General features: G+C 36.6%; 3 protein-coding genes across 3 annotated transcripts; all 3 read left to right on the top strand.

The window, feature by feature from the left end:
* Positions 1–210: 210 nt before the first annotated feature.
* LOC108668554 lies at positions 211–2397 on the top strand. Its single transcript, XM_018155795.2, has 4 exons — positions 211–279; positions 548–608; positions 1505–1676; positions 2002–2397. Coding segments are annotated over exons 1-4 (402 nt in total). The 5' UTR covers positions 211–277; the 3' UTR covers positions 2169–2397.
* A 4710-nt stretch (positions 2398–7107) lies between these two features.
* Positions 7108–9758, top strand: LOC108668556. Its single transcript, XM_018155796.2, has 3 exons — positions 7108–7629; positions 8170–8591; positions 9290–9758. Coding segments are annotated over exons 1-3 (600 nt in total). The 5' UTR covers positions 7108–7627; the 3' UTR covers positions 9466–9758.
* Positions 9759–12120: 2362 nt separating this feature from the next.
* LOC108668553 lies at positions 12121–14069 on the top strand. Its single transcript, XM_018155794.2, has 2 exons — positions 12121–13078; positions 13604–14069. The coding sequence occupies exons 1-2, from the start codon at positions 12829–12831 to the stop codon at positions 13774–13776; spliced, it is 423 nt and encodes a 140-aa protein (XP_018011283.1). The 5' UTR covers positions 12121–12828; the 3' UTR covers positions 13777–14069.
* The last annotated feature ends 213 nt before the right edge of the window (positions 14070–14282 follow it).

The raw sequence follows: 14282 nt of genomic DNA, 5'->3' as shown, positions 1-14282 counted from the left end.
TTTTATCCTGAAATGTATTTTAAATTCCAGTTTATCTATGAAAAGCTAACTATTATGTCTCTTAAATCTTAATCACCATCTGAAACTGTTGAAAAATAACTAACATTTAAACAATAAGAAGACTAGCTGCTGTAGTTGGGTAAATGCTCTCTTGTTCTTATCAATCGTTGTAGGTATTCACTGCCATATGTAAAAAAACAGGGCCTCTGGTGCTGCGGATAAATTCATCGAAAAGCCTCAAGGACTTCAGTTCGCCGCCATCAGCTGCACAAGCAACATGTAATATGAGAAAACAATAAGGAAATTGATTATTTGAAATTATTCATGAAGATAAATATTGTAGTGAGCCCGTTTTTTTGAAAAATGATAACATGTACTTTTATTTTGATATAAATTTTATTATATTGTGGCTGGGATCGTTTTTGTACTATTTCCCTACACATAATTTAAACTAGAATTTGAGCTCCAATATTGTGATGAGTGCCTAAATTATTTGATTTCTCTCATATTTTTTCGGTATATGTCAAATTTCTTTTTGCATTTTCAGGAAGGCTTTCATTTGCATCGTCGCCATAATCCTGGCTGCACCAGCCCTCTCCCAGCGAAAGGTGAGTTCACAACACAAATGAAAGAAAAAAATGATTAAAATATACAAATCGTTTCTAATTAACGGTCATAAATACGCGATAAAACATGCAAAATTTTTAATAAATTGGTCCCTCTCCAAATTTCATCTCAACGTATGGCGTTGAAGTAGCAAGTATGTATTATGGGATTGAGACAATAATAATGACATTTCGATGCTGTCATTATAGCAGAAGTTCACGAACCAGAATTCAAGTTATCTAGTCTACATGAATTCAGAAAATCCAATTTTTGAGGGACTTCAATCTTCCGGATCCAATTGTATTCAGCTGTTAAGTCTACAAATAATTTACTGAATGCTTTCTCACGAACATCGGTGTCCTGTTTGCTGTATCATTGATGTTGAAAACTATTCATAATTGTTCTTTGTTGTTTATCTCTTAAGCCCTTAAAGTCTCTCATTCTCCCGGGAAAATGAGTGCGCAGAAAGACTCATCGTGATGCTATGATAAAAACTTTACCCGCAGTTTGTCTCTACAAATTGTTTGCTGGATCATACGTCGTCAGATTACAATTGCACTTTATTCATATAATTTGTAATTTAAATACTCTATTTTGCGCTCCGCCCGAAGTTTATTTACAAATTTCTGTCTACGAGATCTTCGTCATGTAATTTCTTTGTCTTCAGTTCAGCAGCAATTGTTCAACTGTTTAGGTATAACGACTAATTATATCATTTATTCAAAATTCCACTAATTTTAGATGTATATGTGAGCTTCCAATTCTAGATTCTATTATTATTTGTAAAATTCAAGTTTCAAACACTTGCGTTTGGGCTTGAGAGTTGTCATTTGCAAAACTTGTTCAAATAGCTCTTATCTGGAACTTTGAGATTATTTAATGAGATTATTTTGGCCAGAATCAGCCGCCGCCAGGCTCGTTCGACCGCCTGCCGCAGAATCAGGCGATCAGTCAGCTGTCGCCTGCGCAGATGCAGCGCTTCTTCAACAACGCAGACTCGGTGCGGGTGCTCACAGGCTGCTTCGCCAACCTCGCCGCCTGTCCTAACCCCACGGCCGCCAGTCTCACAAGTCAGTCATCGATCATATAACTTTTAATACTATAATCGGGAAGAAAATTTACGCATTCTACAGAAATATTTCATCTACCTACTTCCTTTTATATTGTAGAACAGATGTCAATTTTCTTTCTGACTTATTTTAACAATTAATTGATTCTGATTCCTCTGAAAAATTTAAGTTATCGTTTGAATCTCGTGGAAGGTCGAAAAAATCATACATTCATTTCACTGAATCGATATAATGTTGAAAATTTACCGGATATTCTTTTCTGTTTACAGGAGGTCATAAATTGTACAACTTATCAACTCAGAGTAACTTTAGTAACACATTTCAGGACAAATCCTGAGCCTGGGAGCAGGCGGGAGCTGCGCCCCCTGCAGCGCGGCGGAACAGAGCAACATGAACGCGCTGGTGAAGTTGTTCGTGGAGAGCTACCGCACCAAGTACCCCGCGCAGTTCGAGCAGGTCAAGCCCTACATCGCCCACGTCTTGCAGAACTGAACAACGCCGAACAACAAACCTGTTATTCGTATCACTAAAATTATGGAACATGCATAACTCATGTGAATGAGTAAGACATTTTACAAATAGATATAAAAATTTTCCACCTGAATGGGTCATCTTGAGCTGTTTTGACACGGCAAAATGGCGCATCAGTGCTATTTCCGCTCTCTGCTCGTGATGTGGATAAGACTTTCGGTGTCCCTATTTAGGCAATACGACCTATTCATTTTTGTGTTTTCTTTATCCTAATTGATGACCTGATATGTGCAGGCGATCTCTGAAACTACAAAATTTAGTTGATATCCATTTGGTGATTATCAGTTGGTTTCGGTATTTAATTGCTCTTCATATTTAGGATTTCATTTCATAAGTTTATTAAAGGTTCTCTGACTTTTGGTCTTTGGAAAAAGTTATTTATAAAATCTAGATCGTTCAACTTTCAGCAGGTCCCAACGGGTTTCTTAAAAGGAATCATGATAATAGCTATTATTGTCTTCATAGTCGTGGTGCTGAACATAATTTTAGCATCAAAATCTTAATAGATTGCATCGAACATTTTACTCAATCTGCTAATGAATAATAAAATCATAATGCTGGCGATGAAAAAAAAAACAGGTTTTGGAGGGACTTCATTAATTTATTTAGGTGTTTCATGTGAAGCGAAGTTGAAAGTAAAACATATTGCAGGGTCAGACTGTCAGAGCTCATTGATTAAGCTCTACCTGAAGATCGGGTTACGTGACTAAGGTCGTGAAGGATAAGTAAGGCACAGCTGTCTATATAACATATCTTGATATACGGGGTGGTTATACATAAGATAAGATACAGAGGTATAAGCTATAAAGTCGGAGAACTCAACCGACGCGTTACATTGCGGAGCGCTTATCAACTACTGCACTAGGCTCTTACTAAGGTTACCAGCCCTTATATAGCCTTCAGCTTCCGCCCACAATAATGGTCTTGATCGCGTGATCTATCACGTGATGTCTTCCAGATGCTGACTCATGTCATTAATCTTTATCAGGTCAAGTGAATATTACGTCCCAATTACATATAATTATAATGATTATAATGAGACGCCAGATTGACACCGGGCAGCAGGATATTTTACTGTCATTTGTTGCTGATCTTAAATGGATTGACTCATCATTATTAAGCAACAATGATGTTTCTAAGTTGTAATAATGATTTCGCCACCTCAATACGGATAATTTCAAAGCGAATGAATTCCATGTGGAACAATCCGTCATGATGAAATTCAGGTGTCAGAAATGATACGTAGATATGTTCACGCATTGGTAAATCCGGGCTTCAGTTCCGTTCTTTTGTAAAGCATCATGGCTTAGTGACTATCGTCACAAAAGCGGTAAAATTAGGTTTAACAATGTCTGTTTTTTTTTCAGTCTACTTTTTGTTGGAACTTCATACGGCGATACATTTTTTAGATCCATCGTGTAATGTCCAAGTAATTGCGTATAGTAATCAACAATATAAATATATAGCTCTTTTTCCAGCAAAGTGGTCCTGCATCATAATCAATTACCCGCTCGAAAAAGCATTATTTAAATTTAAAACTGGGATCGACTTAGTTATCAAAATTTACAATCATCAAGATAAACTTTTTGCAGAGTTGAATGGTCCCGAAATATTTTTGAAATTAAAATTACATTAAAAATTATAATATAGTATTGGTGACGATGAAATGCAATTGAAATGCAAATGAAGCGGCGGTTGAGCAGTCAAAGATAGTGTAGTTACCCAAGCATAGAATGGGACATTATCTATTTTCTTTAAATGACGATATAGAAAATAGGCCAGAACAATTGTTTGCTGAATCTCCAGTGTTGGATTGGGCTGCCTTCATTCAATGGAATCCGCATAAATTTTATTCCTTATAACAGCTGTTTGACTGTGTAGATAAAAAGACGTTCAATCAATAGCCAAAATATGTATCATAAATTCGCTAATCTTTCTAATTGTGTTACTACATGGTTGCTTTGTAAAAATCTGAAACAAGTACCACGAAATAACTGTAGCTAAGTCAGTAGTTATTTAAAACGCATACAGCATGAATGGAATGGGTCACAGTTAGACTAATTTAAAGGACGTTTTAGGGAAAAAAAAGTTTTATGCATTCCGAAATTACGTTAATGTCACTTTTTCTGACGGCGTCTAAATCGGCATTCGCGCGGTTCAGGACTTCAGGAGGTATGTAAGTGTTTTTTAACGTAAAATAATGTTTATGTAAGTAACATATCTAATATTTTTATTTCTTTACGTAAATTTACGCATATCAAATTCAAATTTCCATTATTTTAATTTTATTAGCGATGAAAAAACATTACAGTTACTATTGTACGAAAGGCTAGACGGTTCTTTGTTTTGACATTGCGATAAGAATTGTCTAGTTAAAGGTGTTTGAAAAGTTTTTAGGTATTTATAATTTTTCAAACATTTTTGCATTTGTATAACAAAAACCTGCAGTTTTTAAATTGAATATTCCAGCCTAATGTGCTACGACTAGGATCATGATTTTCAAACAATGACAGCCAACAATCCGCGTTTCATTCTGGCAGAACCTCTGATCCGAGAAGCCGAACAAGCGAAATGGATGGCAGCTGTCGACAAAAAAGCGCGCGCTGCAGTTCAACTTGCAACTTGCAAATGGTCCAAAAAAGTAACAAAATAACAATAATGACAGTGCATGAATCCCTCTGCTATATAATTAATATAACTATAGAGATATTAATGGTCCTGGTATCGGATGACTCAAATCAATATATTAATTAAGATGAGCTCCCGAAAATTTTCGTACATTTTTCTTTGAAAAACTTAAAAGAGTAACGCAAAGAAAATTTGGATATGACTCTTCCCTACAATACCAGAACCGAAACGGGCTAGAAAAAATAAGTAATGTAAACCCTTTTGAACAGTTACGTCTCAATGTCAGAACTGCACGCAGTAAGAATCTTGAATCCGCTCCCCAAAAATAATCGTCTTAGGAACTTTTTTGCTTTACTGTCGGGAGGCAATCGTAGCTTGGCCCGAAGGGCCACATTGCATAAAGCTGTCTGATTGGAGGATAACTTTGGGCAAAAACAATTTCTACTCCAAATCTGCTGCTGATTTTCACAGCACTAATGTCCGGCACAAAATTAGATGCTATATGAGCCCAAGGTCAAGAGGCCAATCAAACACTGTATTAAAAAAATAATTCGTTATTCGCGTTGTTATTTTTACATTAATTCCATTGCAGAAATTGAGCCGGATTAGTTGAAAATTTGTCGAAAATATTTGTGTACAAAACTTTATCACTGCTTACACTGGCTGTTTTTAAATCCAGATTTCCAAAGTTATAGTTCTTGATATATGTATTACAATCTATTTATGACAAAATTGTTAGCCTGCTCTCACAATGTATAAACTGCAACCTGATTATCATCAATTCGATTGCTTGCTTCGAACTATCACGTTAAACTTATAAAAGTCGAGCAACTGTCAAGATCAGGATAGTTTTCATCCCGGAGATATTAAACGTTCTGCTCGAGCGTTTAGAAAATATCTGTTATTTGTGTCCCCATGCACACATGTAAATGTATGCATCAAATAGGTACCTAAATATTGACACCCTTTCAGCACGTAGCACTGGTACGCCATTTTTCTTACATCGCTGGCCTTCGCACCTAACATAGCAAGACACTCAGGAGCTTCAGCCGTAACTTAAGTGGTGCGTAAATTTCTTCGTCGAGGATGAACTTGAACTTCTTCCTCAAACTTTGTGAAAATCTGAACGAAGACAGAGTAATATCTATGTACCAGCTTGCAATATACAGTGGAAAATATTTGAGTTGGGATTTTGTCAATCATTGTTAATAAAAAAAATTGCTTGGAAAATTTTGTCAGTGTCTTTAGTTCTTATGCAGCGAGCATAAATAAAATCATATCTGATGTTACTTGTTAGGAATTATTATAGAACGGTATTATTGGTTGCATTAAACTTTGAATTTTGAATATTCTGTAGTCACTTACATTAAGAAATGCTATCAATTTCGCAAACTATTAATCTATGCTACGGCTCTACGGTTTTTGATTGAGGGGATCAAATTCATTTGGTAATTAATTTAGCTAAGCGCTATCCGCCTATGAAACGCAGCGCATCATGCTGCTGACGTGTTAGCAAATTATATAGGCTCTCGATATTGGTTCTGGTTCTTAGAACCTTAGTATTTGTTTACTGCCTAGCTGGAAGACATAATAAACAATAATGTCTGATTAATTATAAATAAACCCCGCAGAAGTCAAAAGTGCCGCAATCACATAAAAAATAAAATAATTAACGTTTTTCGAAATAATTTATACTAGAAACTGTTGTCCCAACAATGCTTTTACTACCTTAGTGGTTGCATTACCTTTCACCTCGCAGTTCCCTTAAATTAAATTAAATAAATTTAGCGCACGAATGATAAAAGCTATTGCTTCATCACTCATGTTTACACGTGTATTTTTTCAGAATGTGCTCAAGAGAGACTTGCATGTCACTGTCGTGCTTTGTAAGTGTCCAACAATCAAGCCTGTATTTTACGGCAGTTGGCAATGTGGATAATGAAAGACCGCGCACTTCATAAAAAACCCTTGACAAACAGGCCCTCGTCTCAAAAAAGTATAGTGGGCATCGAGCATAGTCTCGTGCAACACACATAACCTCGTCTCCAGTAAGATGGACCTCGAGCGCTGTCTCGTGCAACACAGAGAACCTCGTCTCCAGTAAGGTGGGCGTCGAGCGCTGTCTCGTGCAACACAGAGAACCTCGTCTCCAGTAAGGTTGGCGTCGAGCGTAGTCTCGTGCAACACTGAGAACCTCATCGCCAGTGACGTGGACATCGAGCGCTGTCTCCTACAACACAGAGAACCTCGTCTCCAGTAAGGTGGGCGTCGAGCGTAGTCTCGTGCAACACTGAGAACCTCGTCTCCAGTGAGGTGGACATCGAGCGCTGTCTCGTGCAACACTGAGAACATCGTCTCCAGTAAGGTGGACATCGAGCACTGTGCACTGTGCAACACATCGAGCACTGTGCAACACACTGGAAGTCGTCTCATAAAAGTAAGGTCAGCATTAAGCGCACCCCACTGGACCTCGTCTCAACAAAGGTCGTCATCGAGCAGTGCGTCGAACAACACGCTGGACCTCGTCTTCAGTAGGTCGGCGTCAGTATCAAGGGAAACACGCTATCCTTGGTATGTAGAAAAGGTGGGCATCGAGCGAGGTCTCGTATTTCCACGTGAACCTTTGCCGTCAACGGTGGCTATCGTTCAGCTACAACAGAGGAAATCCCAAGCGTTTGTTGCTTTTAAAACTTCGACAGATCATTTATTGACAACGAAAGAAACCAAACAAGAACCATTGGAAACATAAATAATTTGACTTCATTAAGGAGTGTCCATTGCTATTATTAACGATGTGAGTATGTTTTTTTTTGCTATGTGATAGCATTCGGTCGTTTGGTGGTGTTTTCAATTCAATTTTATTTAAGAATTTACTCGTTAAATCCTATATTTTTTTCCTTTTACGCAGACTACCAAGTTGACAATTAAGTAACGAAGGAATTCTTAAAACTAAATATTTCACCACGTTATTGTTGGAAATTTGACAATACAATAGACGGTGTAGAATTCATTCTCAATTCTTGAACTTAAAACATGAAGGCCAATTAATGACTGACTGTTTTTTAATGTTTTATGAAAAGAAATTCTATGTAACTTTTATTTGTTCTTTGATGGAAATGAGCTCCCATAACGAGGAAAAATAATGAAATTACTTGAGTTATAAACTTCCTCATATGATTAATATATAACTACAATTTTTTTATTAGTAAATTTGACGTGTGAAAGTATAGTTTTATGTTCACAGCCATGATAATCTTGATCTCATAGAAATCGTAATGAGTCTTAACATGCTCGATAAGTAAACTAACTGCATTAATTTTTATTTTTTCCCTAGGAAGTTGAATGCACTGTCATTTACGTTGGCTACGGCCTTGTGCATGGCATCGCTATCTATTCCTACTGTGGCACAAGGTAATCTACTTCTCGCGGCAAGAGTTAAGAGACAAAGTCGCACAAGCGAAGCCGTCAGTCCCGCCCGAAGGTTACCAGATCCAAATAATAATCAACGACAAGGAACCCCACAACAAACCAGGCCTACCTCGACCAACCAACCGCAACAACCCGCAGGACAAACGAAGGCGTCGTCAACTGCAGGCAAAATTTCACTCAAAGATTACCCTGACAATGTGCCGCTGACGCAGATGACACCCGAGCTATTGGAAAGCTTCTTGGCATCGGAGGAGGATGTCATCTTGCTCACCAGATGCTTTGAAAACTTCAAAACCTGCCGGTACACTCACGCTATCAATCTAATTAGTGAGTAACGTTTTTGGAAGTTAAAATGACAATAAATTATTATTTACATATAATAAAGAAAAAATGACAATAAATTAGTATTTACATATAATAAAGAATAAAAGTTACAATAAATGATTATTCACGTATAATGAAGAAAAAACAAAATGACAATAAAATATTTTTTACATACTATGAAGGAAAAAACTAAGCAATTTCGCTATGGAACACAACGACTTCGCATGCCCTGCACATGTTAGGCACAAAAAAAAATTCATAAATATTTCAAGCGTAAAATCTGCAAATGTCCACAAGTTCCACAGTGTTGGGAAAATTTCCATTTATAAAATTGATGTACGGAAATGGACACGAATTTTTACAAACAAATTTTTACTTGTGCTATTGTGACGAATAAAGATACATTATTAAATTTCGGTTATTAGCGCATTTTCTCATTTATGGAAAAAATGCACTATTGTGCTCGCCATGTCCGTCTGTCTGTCTGTCCGTCCGTCTGTCCGTCCGTCCGTGACCTCAAGTTTTCGTCGACGAGAAAATGCGCTCTCTGTCACTCACTGCAGTGAATACTGAGTTATATTTTGTAATTAGTTCGAAATTATAAGTCACTGTTCTGGCATTACAGTTAACAGCCAATTTATATCTCCATTGAATTTAGCAGCTTCAATATAATGAAAACAATTGATTTCTTCTTTCTCAAGAACAACTCCAGGAGCTGGGCATTGGAGGCAGGTGCAAGGGCTGCACCCCCAAGGAGCAGGACCACCTGGACAACATGATATACCAGTTCATCCAGAAGTTCATCACTCGGTATCCTAGATACTGGCGCTCCATCGTACCCAACATCGGTCGTTTCTTGGTGCCCCGCAGTTCCTAATTTAAATACTAATCGCTTATCATCACGTCTAAGCTGCAACTGTATCGTCAGTCTTGTGTATTGTGTTGTTCTCAATCATTCTCGCTGATTTATTGTTCATGAATCCATTAATTTCACAGCTGATCAATTTCCCTCATTTTTGATCGCGGAAGAAACCTGTAAGGCCTAGTTAGTCGGAGGAATGGAAATATACAGGTTTTGAGACATTCATGCATGGTTATTACTTAGTATAGTTTGGCAGACTTTGTTCCTTTAAGCAAGTTTCATTGAAAACCAGAGAATTTATTTTACTGACAAATTTCTTATTATTTTTTTCAACATATCGATCAATATTTTTCGTTTGCACTGGTAAATCGAAAATCAGGGTACCGATGGAAATTTTTATTTCGTTAACGACGTTTCGCATGTTTTAATCTTTCATTATCAAGTTAAAAGACGCATTGAGTGATGAAATTTGGATCAAAATAAATACAAAATCATGCAAATAGTGAAGTAAATCTCTAATATGATGTAAATGTGATGTAAATCACTTACAACACATTTTTTCTGATACCAGATCCCTGGTCAAAAAGGAACAGGAATCTTGCTATACTGCGTAGTTTGGAGAGAAGCCCGCTGCGTCTGATAACGAAGAGATAAGGATGTTATTTTATTTGAGGAAAATTGACTACATTAGGCCAATTAAAATATCCTGTTTAAGTGAATTAGTCGCCCAAGGACATTTATTCACAGGACGCAGTTAGCTTGGCAAGGCGGCTTTTATTAGTCGGTAAATGAATTTTAATTTACTATCATTATTGAAGCTTGTTATTCGTAATTAAAATTTATACAATACGTATGAGAGTAACATTTAAATCCGTTGAGATGAAAGCAAGATGAATAAGCGATTAAGGAAATTTCGCTGCTTGATGTTGACTTCAATTGTTCTGACGTTGTTGTCAGTATGGTACGTCTGTGGTGCGTTTATGCGCTGTATTTTGACGTTCTCCCCAACCAATTATGTTGACTATTTACTGCTGCTAAAAATACCGGTTAATCTATCAAAATGCCAAAAAATTGTGTTATAATTGATTACAGCAGATACAAGTACAGCGTGTGTAAATTTCCTTAACAATCTTCGGGAGAAAACTGGTTATGCTTCTCGCCTCCCACCGTGCTGGTTTTGCAGTTAATATATATAGCGAAGTTTTCATTTAAAAAATAATACTGGTGTTCATATTCTCCTCACATCAAATTATTTATGGTATCCAAAAACCCAGCCATTCTAAAGAGCGTTCTTTATGTTCGATTTATGTTAACAAATTCAACTGCCAGAACCCAAAATGCTATCGTATGAGAACGCGATTTTACCATGATAAAAGTTTAGGCATTGCTGAATTCCGATCAAAAATGATTTAATTAAGTGCCGTTGATCACAGATAGCAGCTATAGACATGAAATTTACTCTGTTTACTAAACACAATTTTAGTCTTCACCGAATAACTGAAGGCAAGGTCCTCATGAAGAATATTAAATACACAGGATGGTCTGAACTCCTGCTCATAATTCTATTCTTATGAAGTGTACATGAGGTCATAAATTGCAAAATTCAGGTAGAAATTGAAGCGGTGTTCTCTTAAGTCTTAATTTATATTTTAATGAAACATGATTTAAGTAAAAGAAGTCTCATTGAACACTTCAAAATGTCAAATGCTTGATTTACAATTGAGTCATTCCGAGCTCTGCCTAGCAACATTTGCGAGTCATTCAATCTAAAATCGGTCTTCAAACAATTCTCAAGGTCAATTTGACACCATCTTTGCTTCTAAAGAACGTTCAGCAGCCTTCCTTGCATCGTAATTGTCAAATTTTTGCCCAAAACGATACTGGTCTTCATATCATATTCAGGTAGATTCATGAAAGTTTGCTGTAATAAACGGCAGAAAATTATTGTGAACCATTGTTGTCCACAATAATTGTAATCAAATAGGCAAAAATTTAAACCTGAGAGAAAAATATTTTATCTAACAAGTTATAAACAAATTCTACTATTTCCACTATCATACCAAAGTTCTTGTGGCTTCATGCTAGAAAAGTATACAAAATGATAAGAATAATGCAAATAAAACTAAATTGCTGGGTTCATGTCTCAACTATGAAGAAGAGATTTCACAGTTGAGATTTCGCAAGCTTGATCTTGATTTAGATCCTTACATAGATACAACATTTCGATTCCACTCCTCGAACTGTCGGATAATTATGGATTATATTGTTTTTTTTTGTCTGCATTCATTATTTTTGAGTATTCTTGCCATAAAATTGAAACTCAATCTTAAAATGTATTTAGTCTTCAAATAACATTTCTATTGCTAGAAAAGCAGTTGGTAGCTGATGGCATGCTGCGATTGTAGCATCCACCATTCACTATGGGAGGATTTATGCGAGTCTGGATGACAGTTACGGTTGTAGCATCCACCAATAACCGTTGTGGATTTATGCAAGAGTCTGGATGACAGTCATAGCTGAAGCATCCACCAATAACCGTTGTGGATTTATGCAAGAGTCTGGATGACAGTCATAGCTGAATCNCAGTCATAGCTGAATCATCCACCAATAACCGTTGTGGATTTATGCAAGAGTCAGGATGACAGTCATAGCTGAAGCATCCACCAATAACCGTTGTGGATTTATGCACGAGTCTGGATGACAGTTACGGTTGAAGCGGCGCGTAAAATACGTTACGTACATGAATGTCGGGCCATGCAGTAAATTAAATTTGACCTTGGATAGTAATAAGCGCAGCACAGAGCCGAATACAGATATTACTAAATATTTTGGGTTTCTGGCAGCTTAATCTAACCAATAGTTTGATGATTCTTATGCTACGTAGGAACAGGGAAGCGCTCGGTGTCGTATATATAAAGGCTGCTAGAGGAATAACGGGCACACTTGTGCTCTATTTGAACGAAGAAGATGTCAGTAACTTTGCTGGATTTAATCTATAGCTGTAAGGTGAACTTAATTGGTTCCTTAAAATTTCCAAGAATTTGGTAGTTTAGGAAAACTCTATTGAACATATTATGAGACATTCAACGTTCTTTCGCATAGCTATCCCAAAACAGGTTGATGCCAAAAGTGTTGAATACAGAAGTGAAATTGATCTATTAGCGATAATAGTGCAGAAGTATAGGTGAAACCTTGAAAAACTTTTTCTCCTAGTATGGAATAATTGTGCATGGGAATAAATAAAAATTTAATCGAACAAATTCCAAGTACTTCAAAGTAACAAGTATGCGTGCAAACACCAAATAAAAAATTATTAAAATCCTCGTTGCATTCACAGCAATTATTCACGGGATTTAGTTTTATCATAATTAATTGACGATGATGCTTGAAAAGTTTCGCACTGTCATGATGCAAGCCGTGTTGATTGCAGTCGTAGTGCTGTGCCAAGCTTCTTCCCTCAGGCCGGCCCCACGCAAGCTGGAAGACCTGCCCGAGAGCGTGTCTCTGCTCGACATCAGCACCAGCGACATCGACTTTTTCTTATCCAACCAGCGCGACGTCGAGCTCTTCACCGAGTGCTTCCTCGACCTCACGTCATGCACTTCAAGGCCTGCACGTAGCCTCATCAGTAAGAAAGAATAAACTAAAGAAATTAATGTAGCGTTGTGAGTATGTCAGAACCAAAGAAGGTATGACTTGACCAAAAAAACTATTGATTAATTATCTATAGACACATTTCCAAAATAGAAAACAACGCGTCCCGAAGCAAATGAAATAAAATCAATCATGTTCAATACATCATGATTTATTCAGCAACTCATTTTGATAGAATACTGAATTCGAACATCACAGTGGCATTATTTACGAATTGGATATGTTGGTTTAGAATTTACGGCGGAATTTATTTTCTCCTGTAACCGAATTAAGGTGATTCTAATTTCTAATCCAATTAAGGGTTGATTAGTGAGAGGTAAATCAGGTTATTATTCATCCAAAAAATGATATGATTTATTTCCAGCATATTCCAGAATCAGTAACTTGATTTTTATGCAAAAAAAAAAGAGAAACAGCTAGTCTCAAATAATTATGAGATTACTTATATAATCTATAAATTAATATAATCTCATCATATAATTACTTATTTACTTCTCAGGAGAGATCTTGAAGCTCGGCTTAGAAGGCGAGTGTCGGACATGCAGTCAAGAGGAGCAAGAAATTCTGCACGCAAAAGGCATGCATTTCATCGAGCAGTACAGCACCAAGTATAGAGCGCAATGGCGGCGAGTGATCCCGAGACTGGGCTTCCTTTTGAGAAATTCCCAGTAATTATTCACGAATTTCATTCATAAAAAATATTGTTTTATGAATTCGTGTAGAACTGCTTCACTGCAACTCTTCAGGCATGAACGATTCTTGCTTGAGAAATTTGTTACATTTTTTATTGCTGTTTATTGAATGCTTGTAAAAGGAAAAGATCTAATGTAGAGTAAAAAATTGAAATTATTTTACATCAGACTTAATGCAAGATATAATCCACATCAGAATGATAAAAATGCTTGGATGAAGCTGTAAAATATCAAATTAACTATTTATTATAAATGAAGTTTGTGGAAATGAAATTTGAGATTTGAATATTTTCCTGAGCAGAAACATATTCTTTAATTTAAATCCTTATCTGATTTTATTTAGCGTATACGAAGTTAACAGTGCAGAGAGTTATTTCGAGTTTACGAGACGATGAAGTAATACGTATAGTGGCGACCGATGTTATAACGTCATTCAAACATCGGCATGATGTCTTGCTTAATTAAACATGATGTCATCGACATGAT

Source organism: Hyalella azteca, unplaced genomic scaffold, assembly GCF_000764305.2.
Source record: "Hyalella azteca isolate HAZT.00-mixed unplaced genomic scaffold, Hazt_2.0.2 contig10437, whole genome shotgun sequence".
Taxonomy (NCBI): domain Eukaryota; kingdom Metazoa; phylum Arthropoda; class Malacostraca; order Amphipoda; family Hyalellidae; genus Hyalella; species Hyalella azteca.
Note: the sequence above shows the minus strand (reverse complement) of the source record. Positions and strands in the feature narration are given on the sequence as shown.